The sequence below is a fragment of the Lithobates pipiens genome, unplaced genomic scaffold (assembly GCF_037356315.1).
Source record: "Lithobates pipiens isolate NorthernLeopardFrog02 unplaced genomic scaffold, aLitPip1_a1.2 Scaffold_8, whole genome shotgun sequence".
Lineage (NCBI taxonomy): Eukaryota > Metazoa > Chordata > Amphibia > Anura > Ranidae > Lithobates > Lithobates pipiens.
In genome coordinates this window covers 12,090,695-12,105,988 of record NW_027507903.1, presented here as the reverse complement: position 1 = coordinate 12,105,988, position 15,294 = coordinate 12,090,695, and the positions used below count along the sequence as shown (strand labels likewise).

The 15,294-nt window shown below is 44.1% G+C and overlaps 1 protein-coding gene across 1 annotated transcript in view; it reads right to left on the bottom strand.

Moving 5' to 3' along the window:
• Window positions 1-1,101: 1,101 nt before the first annotated feature.
• The window catches only part of LOC143963371 (protein mono-ADP-ribosyltransferase PARP16-like), a 33,142-nt gene continuing 18,949 nt past the window's right edge, over window positions 1,102-15,294 (bottom strand). Inside the window, exons 6-7 of the mRNA XM_077472992.1 lie at window positions 11,198-11,342; window positions 1,102-5,025 (exon numbers count right to left, since the gene is read on the bottom strand). Of these exons, the coding sequence (XP_077329118.1) occupies window positions 4,884-5,025; window positions 11,198-11,342 (287 nt within the window). The 3' untranslated portion in view covers window positions 1,102-4,883. The remainder of the gene's footprint in view (window positions 5,026-11,197; window positions 11,343-15,294) is intronic.

The window sequence follows — 15,294 nt, the reverse complement described above, 5'->3', positions numbered from 1 at the left end:
ACCTTGTGGACGGCCTTCCCAGGAGAGTTGAAGCTGTTAGGCAACCTTTACACTGAGATGCTTTACAGGCTTTTTAGTGCTAAAAATAGCGCCTGCAAAGCGCCTCTCCTGTCACTCCAGTGTGAAAGCTCGAGGGCTTTCACACTGGAGCGGTAAGCTCGCAGAACGTTAAAAAAGTCCTGCAAGCAGCATCTTTGGCGCTTTTAATCCCCCCTCTAGTGGCCGAGGAAAGGGTTGAAAGCGCCCATGTAGCATCGCTGCCCATTGATTTCAATGGGCAGGGGCGCTTTAGGAGCGGTGTAATTGTATTACACCTAAAGCGCCCCTGCCCATTGAAATCAATGGGCAGCAATGCTACATGGGCACTTTTAACCCTTTAATCGGCCACTAGAGGGGGGTTAAAAGTGCCGACACCTCCACCGCTTCAGTGTAATAAGGTACCCGAAGACTGGGATGCCATTAAAGTTCATGTGCGTGTAAAGACAGGTGCCCCAAAACTTTTGACAATATAGGGCATGTGCAATGCAATTGAATTATATAAGAACATTTACATTGTGCATTGTTGTGTGAATTCTTACTTTGTATAGATTCTTTGAGGGCCAGTACGCACCATAGAAACGTAGTCTGGATGCGTTCCAGATGCTTTTCTGCATGCACGTTTTTTATGCAGTTCAGTGCAATTTTCCCCCCTCTTTTTTTCTTAACCTTAAATAAGGACATGTGCTTTCCAGTGCATTTTTGATGAGTCTTACAGCGCAGTCCAGTGCAGGAAAAATGCAGCATGTTCTACTTTTTTTTCTGCAATGCACTGGAACTGCAAGTACTGGTGTGAACTATATAATTGAAAACCATATAACTTACTTTCCATGCATTTTTGATGCACAAAAAAAAAAAAAAAAAAAACGCACTGTTCTGCATGTGGTGTGAACTGGCCCTCATAGATAATTTGCTACACAGCCCAGATAGCTACATAAACTCCTGAGGAAGCCGTAATCAATTTGGTGAAACATGTCGAGATTGTTGCATCTGCTGTGATATGGAATATGTAAACTAAATCTGATAATGAACTTATCTCTGATTATTGTTTTTAAGAAAAAAGTTTTTTAATGGAAAGAATAAAAAAAATTGTTACATTTTAAACAACTGTTTGATAATTAGCACCTTAAAAGTCCCCATTTTCTTTGCCTTTGTATTTCTAAAACAAAATGGGATGCGGTGCTAGATGTAAATCCTCTCCTGTCCAAGACCGGTGCCTTACAAGTACACCTAAACACCCTACCCCCACCGATACTTTGCCGGGCTCCCCGCCACTCTACTGAACTGATGGAGCCTTCAGACATACCTTCTACTTCTGGGAAGTCAGACAATATCCTCCCAGGATGCAGTGCTCGGGTCTGGGGATTTTGTTGAACATGGTCATGTGAGGGAGCCAAGAATGTAAAGGCGCGATGAAGTCACTTCCGTGGATGTGCATGAGAGTCCTCCGTTCCAGCGCGATCCGTCGGACCTTCAGAGAGCAATGCGCCGCTGACGTCAGCGGCTGAATATCTCCTAAACCGTGCAGGTTTAAGGGATATTCATTTCACCTACAAGTAAGCCTTATTATAGGCTTTCCTGTAGGTAAAAATGTGGTTGTTAAAACCTCAGACACGATTTACCCCTCTATAGTGTGTACTTATCTTAAATAGGAGAACTAAGTGTAATTTCTGTCTGCTGCTTTGTTCCTCTGCTATCAGCATGAATCACTCCTGACACTAAGAGAAAAAAGGTGACAGGGGAGGGAGGGATCTCCAGCTGATTGACAGCCTCAGCTTTGTTCCTGTGTGCTGTGTAAAAGGGGAGGGGGGTCCCTTTCCTCCAATCATCTCCCAGAGTTCTCCTCACTGAGCTCTTTAGTGTGTAATTTCAGCTCACCGCCCTCTTTTGTTGACAGGTCAGACAAGCTTTATAAATTCGGGACTTTTAAACGCATGTCGAGAAGACTGCAGATAAACAGGTGCAACTTAGATAGGTGGATTTGTTTTATATCTGTGTGCATCACCTGAGGCCAGTCACTTCACTGGGTACTATATGTGTAAGGCCAGGTTGACATATATGCGAAGTGGATGCGATTTTAAACCGCATCCAATTCACATAACATGTGAATCAGACTGGCTTTCAATGGAGTCGGTTCACACACGTCTGTGCAGTTTTAAAAAGGGTCCTGTGCAATTTTGGGTCCGGGTCTGGTGCGATTTCAGGTAAAACTTGAACTGGAAAACAAACGCACCGGACTGGCGCAACCACGGCTGCATATGTATGAAACCAGCCTAAGACCCCTTTCACACTGAGTTCGCTTTACAGTCGCTATAGCACTAAAAATAGAGCGTGCAAAGCGCCTCTCCTCTCACTCCAGTGTGAAAGCCCGAGTGCTTTCACACTGGAGCAGTGCGCTGGCAGGACGCCAAAAAAAAAAAATCCTGCAAGCAGCTTCTTTAACCACTTGGCGCCCAAGGTATGTCATATGACGTCGTCGGCTTTGTGGGGTTATATCTGAATGATGCCTGAGGCTACAGACATCATTCAGATATCGGCATTTTCAGCCGGCGATTCCCTGCACCATAAGAATGATCATAGCGGCTGTTCCGCCGCTTGATCGTTCTTATGGGCGGTGGGAGGGGACATCCCCCCCCCCCGCCGTCCTCCGGTGCTTCTACCGGCTCACCGCTTCCATCGGTGAGTCGGACACAGGATCCGCCGGCCCCAGATAATGATCATAGAGATTTCCGGCGGACCAGATGGTCGCTGGAGTCTCTATGATCGTCGCGCCCGGCCTATGCATTCAAAATAACAGTGCCGTCTCGGCTGGGAAGCCAGGATTGTTTTTTTATTTTTTATTTTAGGCTTCCCAGCCTAGAGGTGAGATGTGGGGTCTTATTGACCTCATATCTCACTGTAAATAGGTCCGATCGTGCCATATTTCTATTACAAGGGATGTTTACATTAATAATAAAAGTAATCAAATTTTTTATTTTATTTTTAAAGTGTCAAACTAAAAAAATAAAAGTAAAATTAACAATAAAAAAAAAAAAAAATGTAAAGCGCCCCTGTCCCCGTGAGCTCATACGCAGAAGCGAACGCATACGTAAGTCCTGCCCACATATAAAAAAGGTGTTAAAATCACACACGTGAGGTATCGTCGAGAAACGTTAGAGCGAGAGCAATAATTCTAGCCCTAGACCTCCTCTGTAACTCAAAACATGTAACCAGTAAAAGAATTTAAAGCGTCGCCTATGGGGATTTTTAAATACCAAAGTTTGGCGCCATTCCACAAGTGTGTGCAATTTTGAAGCGTAACATGTTGGGTGTCTATTTACTCGGCGTATCTTTACCTTTCACATTATGCAAAAAAATTGGGCTAACTTTACTCTTTTTTTTTTTAAAGCATGAAACTGTTTTTTTTTCTGGAAAAAACGTGTTCGAAAAGTTGCTGCGCAAATACCGTGCAACGACCGCCATTGTATTCTCCAGGGTCTTTGCTAAAAAAAACATATATAATGTTTGGGGGTTCTATGTAATTTTCTAGCAAAAAAAAAGATGAATTTTACATGTAGGAGAGAAATGTCAGAATTGGCCTGGATGCGAAGTGGTTAAGGCACTTTAGGAGTGGTATATACACTGCTCCTAAAGCACCCCTGCCCATTGAAATCAATGGGCAGCACCGTTGTAGTGGCACTTTGAACCCCTTTTCGGCCACTAGCGGGGGTTAAAAGCACCCCACTAGCGGCCGAAAAAAAACAGCTAAAACGACGGTAAAGCGCAACTAAAAATAGGGGGATTTACCGCCGACGCCCCCAAATGTCCCAGTGTGAAAGTGCCCTAAGGGTTTACAAACACTTTATGCCCTGGTTCACAGCGGTACAGCTTTGAAATCGAGCTACTTCAGCGCGATTTCGAAGCCTCAGATCAGTGCGTGCGATTTGCACCGATTTCATTACGACTTCGTTCATTGTCAAAAAAGTAGTGCAAGAACCTTTTTTTTTTCATAATCGCTGCGACATGAGATATGAAAGGTTTCACTGGCAACAATGGGGTGCGACTTGCCATGCGATTTAGACCTGTCAAATCGCATTGCAAGCCGCACACCGGTGTGAACAGGAGCTAAGCTGCGTTGGAAGAGAACTCTGCTTACTTATTGAAGTCAAAGGCATGGCTTCCTTCACAGCAGATCTTGTGGCACGGTCATCTGGAAGGAACAAAAACTAAAACCCCATACACACTATACAACTTTTGTTGTCTGATTTCTATGATTTAGATTTACCAAACCATGTAGTGTGAGGGCCTGCCTGATTGCATACAAATTGAAACTCTTAAGGTTTGACCTCATAATATATGGCAGGGATATGCAATTAGTGGACCTCCAGCTGTTGCAAAACTACAAGTCCCATCATGCCTCTGTCTCTGGGTGTCATGCTTGTGGCTGTCAGAGTCTTGCTATGCCTCATGGGACTTGTAGCAACAGCTGGAGGTCTGCTAATTGCATATCCCTGATATATGGTGTCGGTAAATCTGGAGGAAAAACAAAAAAATCGACGGAAAATTGTGTAGTGTGTATCCAGCTTTAAGGCCATAGCGTATGATTGGATCTTTTTCTTCTTGTGCGATTACGGTGTCGAGCTCCATGCATCACCTTCTCTGAAGTTCTGTATTGCTGTAGGATTCAGACGATAATCATGTGTAAAAATTACAAGTGTGAAAGAACGGCGGGCTGCCGCCGTAAGAGACGCCGTTGGAGGAGTCCAGTCCCGGCGTCGGCTGGAATGTCGGCATTCTTCAACAACGTGAGAGAAGAGGAAGACGCAACTTTAAGGCTTACGGTGAAGTTCAAAAGGAAATAGAGAAGTTTAAGTCCTCCAGCTCACAACTCTATTCCAATGATGCAAAAAGGTCTTGGAACTACTTAAGCCGATGAAAATCAGGACAAGCAGATACAGTGTCATCATGATAGCAAAACGGTGGCTTGAGAACCAAGATGGCTGCCTGGACCTGTGTGGAGGAAATGCAGAGAGTGTGAAAATAGAAAGCAATGAGGATTAAAAGGATAAATTCACCTTTAGAGCTTGTTACTTGTTACAGGAGGGTGTATACAGCGGGTGGGGATTCCATCTCCCCTGCAGCCGCTGTTACATTGAAAAATGAGCAAAGATCTGTGAATGAATAAACTACAAGTCCCACCTTCTACCGCAGCAGATGCCTTGTAATTGAGTTCCACCCAAAATTGAAACTTTCGCTGATCCTGTTCCTCCCCCCCCCCTCCGATGTCACATTTGGCACCTTTCAGGGGGAGGGGGGAGCAGATAGCTGTCTAATACAGGTATTTGCTCCCATTTCTGGCGAAAGATTGCTGCAGAATCCGTGGCGAGCTACGACAATGCCCGGCCCCTCCTTTGCCCACCCCTATTCCGGGAAACGCACAGGTCCCAGAAGACAGCAGGGACCATTCAGAAAGTGCAGCGCTACTCGTACATGCACAGTAGGGAAGTGAAGGCTTCACTTCCTGATTTCCTTACTGAAGATGCCGACACCTCCACCCAGGAGCCGAGAGACGGGTTGGAGAGGACATTGCAGGGGCCCCGGATAGGTAAGTGTCCTTATTTTAAAAGTCAGCAGCTGCCGTGTTTTTTGTTTTAATTTGCAAGCGGAATTCTGCTTTAACCACTTGCCGCCCGCCATATAGCAAAATGACGGTGGCAAAGTGGTTGTAATATCCTGACCGGACGTCACATGACGTGATCAGCATATTAAGCCGCTGCGCGCCCCCGGGGGTGCGCATCGCGGCGATCGTTGTTGCTGTGTGTCAGTCTGATACCCCGCAACTACGATCTCGGTAAAGAGTCTCCGACGGAGACTCTTTACCACGTGATCAGCCGTGTCCAATCACGGCTGATCACAGTGTTAATAGGAAGAGCCGGTGATCGGCTTTTCTTCACTCGTGTCTGTCAGATGTGAGTAGAGGAGAGCCAATCGGCTGCTCCTCTGACAGGGGGGGGTCTGTGCTGATCAATTATCAACACAGCCCCCCCCCCCCCCCCCCCGAGGATGCCCACACTGGACCACCAGGGATGCCACCAGACCACCAGGAGATGCCCAGCGCCAGGGATGCCAGCCAGTGCCCATAATGAATGCCAATCAGTGCCCATAATGGATGCCAATCAGTGCCCACAATGGGCATCACTGATTGGCATCCACCCCTACAAAACCTTAAATTACAATGCCGCCTATCAGTGCCCATCCATGCCGCCTATCAGTGCCCATCCATGCCCATTTGTGCCACCTATCCATGCCGCCAATCCCTGCCACCTATCCATGACAATCCATGCCACCTATCAGTGCCTATTTGTGGCACTTATCAGTGTCTGTGTCGCATATCAGTGCCGCCTATCAGTGCCACTTCATTGGTGCCACCTCATCGGTGCCCATCAGTGGAGAAAACTTACTTATTTACAAAGTTTTGTAACTGAAACAAAAAAAAACATGTTTTTTTTTCAAGATTTTCGGTCTTTTTTTATTTGTTTAGTAGAAAATAAAAATCCCAGAGGCGATCAAATACCACCAAAAGAAAGCTCTATTTGTGGGAACAAAATGATAAAAATTTAGTTTGGGTACAGTGTAGCATGACCGTGCAATTGTTATTCAAAGTGCGACAGCGCTGAAAGCTCAAAATTGGCCTGGGCAGGAAGGTGTATAAGTGCCCGGTATTTAAGTGGTTAATTGACTATGGAGTGCGCTGATCAGCACTCTCACTTCCTCCGGGTTTCTAAGGCTGGGTTCACACGAGTTCAGTGTGAATGCCAGCTCCGGTTTCTCAGAGAGCACACTTTTTTTTGCACGTTCCCGCGTAGCCCACTGTTTTCAATGGGGCCGCCAAACACTCTGGAATGCACAAAAAGTACTGCAGGCACGATTTTTAAAATCGAGTCGCACAAAACTGCATAGTGCTGAGGTAGCATGCGTTTTGGAGGTCGCAAACACACCAGCGTTTTAGAGATGTGTGGGGGTGCCATTAACAATTCACATGCATCTAGCAAATGCACCTTGGTATCTATTTACTTGACACAACCTCATCTTTTATATTTTACTAAAATATTTGGCATTACAGTATATTTTGTGTTTCTGTGCACACATTTAATGCTGAATTAATCCATACGTAATAGATAAAAACAGAACATTCCATAGCTCAACTCACCAACCAGTCTGCTGACCAACCAAATTAACCCGTCCAACAGTCTGTTAAAAACAGGGGTTTAGTTAGCAGACATTCGCAAACGCATGCGAAAGCTGCAAGGGCTCTTCACGGCACCCTGTGTATTGCTTGCAGTCCTAACACTACTGAATTTATAAGGCCCCTTTCACACTGACGCACTAGAGTGCTAAAAATAGCGCCTGCAAAGCGCCCTCAAACAGCCGCTGCTGTCTCTCCAGTGTGAAAGTCCCGAGGGCTCTCACACTGGAGCGGTGCGCTTGCAGGACGCTGAAAAATGTCCTGCAAGCCGCATCTTTGGAGCGCTGCAGGAGTGGTGTATTTACCGTTCCTAAAGTGCCCCTTCCCATTGAAAACAATGGGGCAGGTTTTAACCCTTTTTCGGCACTTAGCGGGGGTTGAAACTGCCCCGCTAGCGGTGGAAAAGCGCCGCTATAACGACGGTAAAGCACCTCTAAATATAGCGCCGCTTTACCGCCAGTGCGCCCAGCGCCTCAGTGTTAAAGTAGCCTCCCCAGTGGAAGCACATGCATCAAATGGATAGATGAGGGGCAGGTGAGCCTGGAGGCAGCCCAATCTGCCTTAAAGGAACAGGAGCGCACTGGACACCCAGCAATAGCACAATAGCACAATGGCAGCGAAGGTGCCCAGTGTGTCCCCGGACCAAATTTACATCAGTAACCTAAAAACATGGCCACTGCCCCCACCTATAACTGGCCTTCACAGCAAAGTGCACATGGAAGGGCAAACACATGAAAGCCAAAAACAGAACATTCCATAGCTGAACTCACCAGTTTGCTGACCAACCAAATTAACCCGTCCAACTGTCCATACTTACATTAATTGGCTGTTTAGATTTGCCTGGAGTTCAGCGTTAGGGTTGCTATACACCCTACAATCAGACTGTACAATCTTAGTTACCAAAGTAATAGAAGACCTGTACAATCCAATCAATTTATATCCAAATCACACAGGTCCTTATATTAGATACTTTTACTAGATCTAAATGAGATGCTACAATCAGATTGCATAGTGTATGGCCAGCTTAAAAAAAAATAAACGATAAAAGCAAGACCATTAAAGTTGTAGTAAACTTGTTTGTGACATTTTTACCTACAGGTAAAACTTATAATAAAGCTCACCTGTAGGTAAAATAAATATTTCCTAAACATTGTTTATTGTTAAGTGTTTACTATAACTTTAACCACTTAGGCCCCTTTCACACCGAGGCTGTTTTAAAAATGGCGCCTGTGTAGCGCCTGAAAAAAAAACAGTCCCTTTCACTTCAGTATGAAATCCGGAGGGCTTTCACACTGGAGCGGTGCGCTGGCAGGACGGTGAAAAAAGTCCCGCTAGCCGCATCTTTGGAGCGGTGTATTCACCGCTCCTAAACCACTCCTACCCATTGAAACCAATGGGGCGGGGCAGCGCGGCTAAACCGCCGGCAAAGCGCTGCTGCAGTGGTGCTCTGTGGGCGATTTTAACCCTTTTTCAGCCGCTAGCGGGGGTTAAAACCGCCCTGCTAGCGGCCGCATACCGCTGCTAAAACGACGTTAAAGCAGCGCTAAAAATATTGCCGCTTTACCGCCGTTGCCCACACCCCCCCCCCCCCCGTGTGTGAAAAGGGGCCTTAAAGCGGGGTTCCACCCTAAAGTGGAACTTCCGCTCATCGGAACCCTACCCCCCTCCGGCGTCACAATTGGCACCTTTTCAGGGGGGGGGGGGGTGCAAATACCTAAGACAGGTATTTGCACCCACTTCCAGGCATAGACTCCCATGGGAGTCTATGCTGTTTCCTGTCCCACCGCGCTGTCTGCTGGGACACACACGGGTCCCAGAGACAGCGCGGACCATTCCTATTGCGCTGTGCGACCCGCGCATGCGCAGTAGGGAACCGGAAAGTGAGGCCGCAACGCTTCACTTCCTGATTCCCTCACCTAGAATGGTGGCGGCAGCAGCCGAGAGCCGAGCGATCGATCGGCCTCGGCTGCCGGCATCGCTGGACCCCGGGACAGGTGAGTGTCCATTTATTAAAAGTCAGCAGCTGTAGTATTTATAGCCGCTGGCTTTTAATATTTTTTTTGTAGGTGGAATCCCTCATTAAGGACCAGCCACTGCAGTTATACTGCGGCAGGTTGGCTCCCCTGGGAAAATCGCTGTTCCTGTACATCGGCTGCTCTAAGAGTTGTCGGGGACGCGCGGCGGGACACTGGTGCCGATACTCATAGCTGGAGGTCGCAATGCCCACCGGCCACCCGCAAATCGCTCCTGAAAGAACAGAGATCTGTCAATGTAAACAGACAGGTCTCCGTTCTGTCACGGGAGGAGAGACAGATCTGCTGATCCTAAAGATTACGAACAGAGATCGGTCTCCTCCTCCAGGCAGTCCCCTCCCCCCACAGTTAGAACACACGAGGGAACACATTTAACCCCTTGTGTTAACCCCTTCCTGCCAGTGACATTTATACAGTGGCTATTTTTTTTAGCTCTGATCGCTGTAAAAATGTCAATGGTCCAAAAAAAAAAAAAAAAGTGTCAAAAGTGTCCGATCTGTCCGCTAAAAATTGCTGATCGCTGCCATTATTAGTAAAAAAAAATAATAATAAATTAAAAATTTCATAAATCTATCCCCTATTTTGTAGACGCTATAACTTTTGTGCAAACCAAACAATATACACTTATTGCAATTTTTTTTTTACCAAAAATATGTAGAATACGTATCGGCCTAAACTGGTGAAGAAATGTATTTATTTATTTTGATATTATAGCAAAAAGTAAAAAATATTTTTTTTTTTTTTTTTTACATCGTCAGTCTTTTTGTTTATAGCGCAAAAAGAAACAAACAAAAAAGAAAAACGCAGTTATAGTTCGCAATGAGCTGCGAGGACGCTGGTGAGCGCTCTTGTAGTTCATTGCTCTTCCTGCTCTCCAGTAACTGCCTGCCCGTATCGGGGGTACGGCAGACAGCTACACAGACTCTGCAGGAGCTTCACATTGCACCCGCAATCTGCTGATAGTGGGTGCAATGCTCTGCAGGCTCCTTAGAAAAAATAAAAATAAATAAGAATACATGCGCATCTACCTGCAAAAAAAAAGTGCATTTATTTTTTTTTCAAAAGGTGAACTTATCCACAACACCATTAAATATAGGGCTGAAACAAGTAATCGATTAATCGACAACTAATCGATTATGAAATTAATCAATTACTATTTTCATAATTGATTAATCAGCCAGTAACAAAATGGGGTTAAAGTTAATGAGTCTGATATTTACCAGATTGACCCTTTAAAAGTATATATCTCCTCTAATAGTATATACACTATATACACTCTAATAGTATAAACACTATATCTCTCCTCTAATATTATATACAGTATATCTCTCCTCTAATATTATATACAGTATATCTCTTCTAATGATATATACAGTATCTCTCTTCTAATGGTATATACAGTATATCTCCTCTCATAGTTTATACAGTATATCTCCTCTAATAGTATATGCAGTATATCTCTCCTTGAATAGTATATACAGTATATAGCCTATAATAGTATATACAGTATCTCTCCTCTAATAGTATATACAGTATATATCCCCTCTAATATATACAGTATATCTCTTCTGTCTGTTATTCTCAGAGTGGATTAGATATTTTGCTCCCTAACCATATAGTTATGTATATTTACCACTGCATATAGAGATATTTAAGAATAAATTGCCTTTTTTTTAAAAACTTTACATATTAACTAATTTATACACCACACTTTTTTTTTAAGGTTATTAACCGATTAATCGATTAATCGAAACAATAATCGGTCAACTAACTGATTATGAAAATAATCGTTAGTTGCAGCCCTAATTACATACATACAAAACACAACATTTTTGCATTGTAAACATTTTCTTGACAAACCCCAATGGAAGAAAGAGTAGTAGGCGGTAGCTGCACTACTTACCTCCTCTGTGGCTGCTCCTGAGAATAGACCAGAAGATATTTGACTCTCAGCAGCTCATTGTTGGTCACTACAAAGTACTTCTGTGGAACATCTCCGCCCTCGCTGTTCCGCGCTCTCGCTCTCTTCCGATCTATACCCGCCGAATCTGTGTTGAGTTTAAGAAGAAGCAGAACTGATTTTAGATCCTGTATTTGCAGGTCTCGGCCACACAGATTTTTTGCTAAAATTTCCCATCCTGGCAACAACCTTAAAGCGGAACCTTCAGTCATTTTTTTTTTTTTTTAACTTTCCATCCATTAAATCTTCTGCCCTTGTTGTCGTTTTAATTTTGGATAGTAATTTTTTTTTTTCTGCCAATAAATCCCTTATACAGCCCACTTCCTGTTTCTTGTCTGGTCATTAGCCTAGGCTTATGACATCATACACAGTTCTCTCTCTCATGACAGTTTGCCATGAAGGCAGAGGGGATTTATAAGAGGGCCAATGAGAGCTGCGGAGGTGGAGGGGTTTGTCTGTGTAAATCCAGTAAGTGAACAGGCAGCAGTTTCAGCTGCCCACAGTTAAAATGGCTGCAGGCAGTGCTGAAAATCAATGGTAAGCTCCAGCTTAACCCCTTTATACTGCACTGTAACCCTTTGTATACAACACCGTTTATAAACGTATGTTTGTAGACAAGGGGTTAAGCATATCAGACATGGTACCCAGAACACTGACACATAGAATTGCCAAGAGTCCAATACAACAGAATACAACAACTTGGCTCATTCATCAAAATGCAACAATTAAAGTGATTACAGTAACACCATTAACCAGTTCCCGACCGGCGCACGATGATATACGTCGGCAGAATGGCACAGGCAGGCATATTGGCATACAGGTATGTCCATTTCTATATGCCTCCCCGCTTGCGTGCCGGTCGGGACCCCCATGAGTCCAGTTGCGGGTCCCGTGGACTCGATTGCCGTGGGCATACCCGCGGTCGTCTCACGGGGAGGCTGAACGGGGAGATGCCGTTGTAAACAGCATCTCCCCGTTCTGCCTAGCAACAAGTGATACTGATCTCTGCTCCATGTGATTGGAGCAGAGATCAGTGTTCACTAACACAAAGCCCAGCCCCCCACAGTTAGTAACACACCCCTAGGAACACTTAATCCCTACACTGCCACCCCCTGGTTAACCCCTTCACTGCCAGTGTCATTTACACAGGAATCACTGCATTTGTATAGCACCGATTGCTGTATAAATGACAATGGTCCCAAAAATGTGTCAAAAATGTCCGATGTGTCCGCCATAATGTCGCAGTCACAATAAAAATCGCTGATCGCCGCCATTACTACTAAAAAAAATATATATTAATAAAAATGCCATAAAACTATCCCCTATTTTGTAAACGCTATAACTTTTGTGCAAACCAATCAATAACCGCTTATTGCGATTTTTTTTTTACCAAAAATATGTAGAATACGCATCAGCCTAAACTGAGGGAAAAATAAAAATTTTTATATATATTTTTAGGGGATATTATAACAAAAAGTAAAAAAAATAATGCGTTTTTTTCAAAATTGCTGCTCTATTTTTGTTTATAGCACAAAAAATAAAAACCACAGAGGTGATCAAATACCACCAAAAGAAAGCTCTATTTGTGGAGAAAAAAGGACGTCAATTTTGTTTGGGAGCCACGTCGCACAACCGCAGTTAAAACGACGCAGTGCCGAATCGCAAAAAGTGGTCTGGTCTCAAGCCAGCAAAATGGTCCGAGGCTGAAATGGTTAAAGAGGAACTGCAGTCTGCACACATAATTTGTAACAAACTGCAGTCTGCACACATAATTTGTAACAATAACATCTTTGCCATTCTGAAGCTTCCCCCCAACCACTTTGCATGTTATTTTATATATACTGTGATTCTGTACTTGCCAAATATGCTGCAAAAATCTCCCTTCATTGAGTCTGGCTGCATCCATTTTAACTGTGGGCAGCTGAAGCTGCCGCCTGTTCACTTCCTGGATTTACACAGAGGCACGCCTCCAGCTCTGCAGCCCTCATTGGCCCTCTTAGGACCCCCCCTTTCCTGGCAAACTCTCAGGAGAGAGAGAGAGAGAGAGAGCTGTTCATGTCATAGAAGTGGGCTGTATAAGGGATTTACTAGCAGAAAAAAAAAATGTTTAAAGCCCCGTACACACTATCAGATTGTCTGCTGAGTTTTTCCTTCAGATTTACCAAAACCATATAATATGAGGTCAAACCTTAGGAGTTTCAATGTGTATGCAATCAGGCAGGCCCTTCTACTACATGGTTTTGGTAAATCTGAAGGAAAAACTCAGCAGACAATCTGATAGTGTGTATGGGGCTTTACTCTCCAAAATTAAAACAACAACAAGGGCAGAATATTTATTAGCTGGAAAGATGAAAAAATGACTGAAGGTCCGCTTTAAGCACCCAGCTTGTTTTTAGCTCGTCTTTCAAGTGTGGGAGGAAACTGGAGTGCCTAGAGAAAACCCATAAAAAGCACAGGGAGAACATACAGAACTATTAACAAAAAATGCAGCGCTACCAGGAGAAATATCTATTGGGGAAAATATCTCCAGCAAATGGTGATCAACTTAAAATGGATAAAAATTTTAACCCAAAACAAATCCAAAAAGCAGACACGGCATGAACTAACCGTGTAACATATATGAAAAATAAAAGTGTCCACTATTCATCATCTCAAGTGAACATCCATATACAGTGCCTTGCGAAAGTATTCGGCCCCCTTGAACTTTTCTACCTTTTGCCACATTTCAGGCTTCAAACATAAAGATATAAAATTTAAATTTTTTGTGAAGAATCACCAACAAGTGGGACACAAAATTGTGAAGTGGAACGAAATCTATTGGATATTTTAAACTTTTTTAGCAAATAAAAAACTGAAAAGTGGTGCGTGCAAAATTATTCGGCCCCTTTACTTTCAGTGCAGCAAACTCACTCCAGAAGTTCAGCGAGGATCTCTGAATGATCCAATGTTGTCCTAAATGACTGATGGTGATAAATAGAATCCACCTGTGTGTAATCAAGTCTCTGTATAAATGCACCTGCTCTGTGATAGTCTCAGGGTTCTGTTGAAAGCGCAGAGAGCATCATGAAGACCAAGGAACACACCAGGCAGGTCCGTAATACTGTTGTGGAGAAGTTTAAAGCTGGATTTGGATACAAAAAGATTTCCCAAGCTTTAAACATCCCAAGGAGCACTGTGCAAGCGATCATTTTGAAATGGAAGGAGTATCAGACCACTGCAAATCTACCAAGACCTGGCCGTCCCTCTAAACTTTCAGCTCAGACAAGGAGAAGACTGATCAGAGATGCAGCCAAGAGGCCCATGATCACTCTGGATGAACTGCAGAGAACTACAGCTGAGGTGGGAGAGTCTGTCCATAGGACAACAATCAGTCATACACTGCACAAATCTGGCCTTTATGGAAGAGTGGCAAGAAGAAAGACATTTCTCAAAGATATCCATAAAAAGTCTCGTCTAAAGTTTGCCACAAGCCACCTGGGAGACACACCAAACATGTGGAAGAAGGTGCTCTGGTCAGATGAAACCAAAATCAAACTTTTTGCCCACAATGCAAAACGATATGTTTGGCGTAAAAGCAACACAGCTCATCACCCTCAACACACCATCCCCACTGTCAAACATGGTGGTGGCAGCATCATGGTTTGGGCCTGCTTTTCTTCAGCAGGGACAGGGAAGATGGTTAAAATTGAGGGGAAGATGGATGCAGCCAAATACAGGACCATTCTGGATGAAAACCTGTTGGAGTCTGCAAAAGACCTGAAACTGGGACAGAGATTTATCTTCCAACAAGACAATGATCCCAAACATACAGCAAAATCTATAAAGGAATGGTTCACAAATAAACGTATCCAGGTGTTAGAATGGCCAAGTCAAAGTCCAGACCTGAATCCAATCGAGAATCTGTGGAAAGAGCTGAAAACTGCTGTTCACAAACGCTCTCCATCCAACCTCACTGAGCTCCAGCTGTTTTGCAAGGAAGAATGTGCAAGAATTTCAGTCTCTCGATGTGCAAAACTGATAGAGACATACCCCAAGCGACT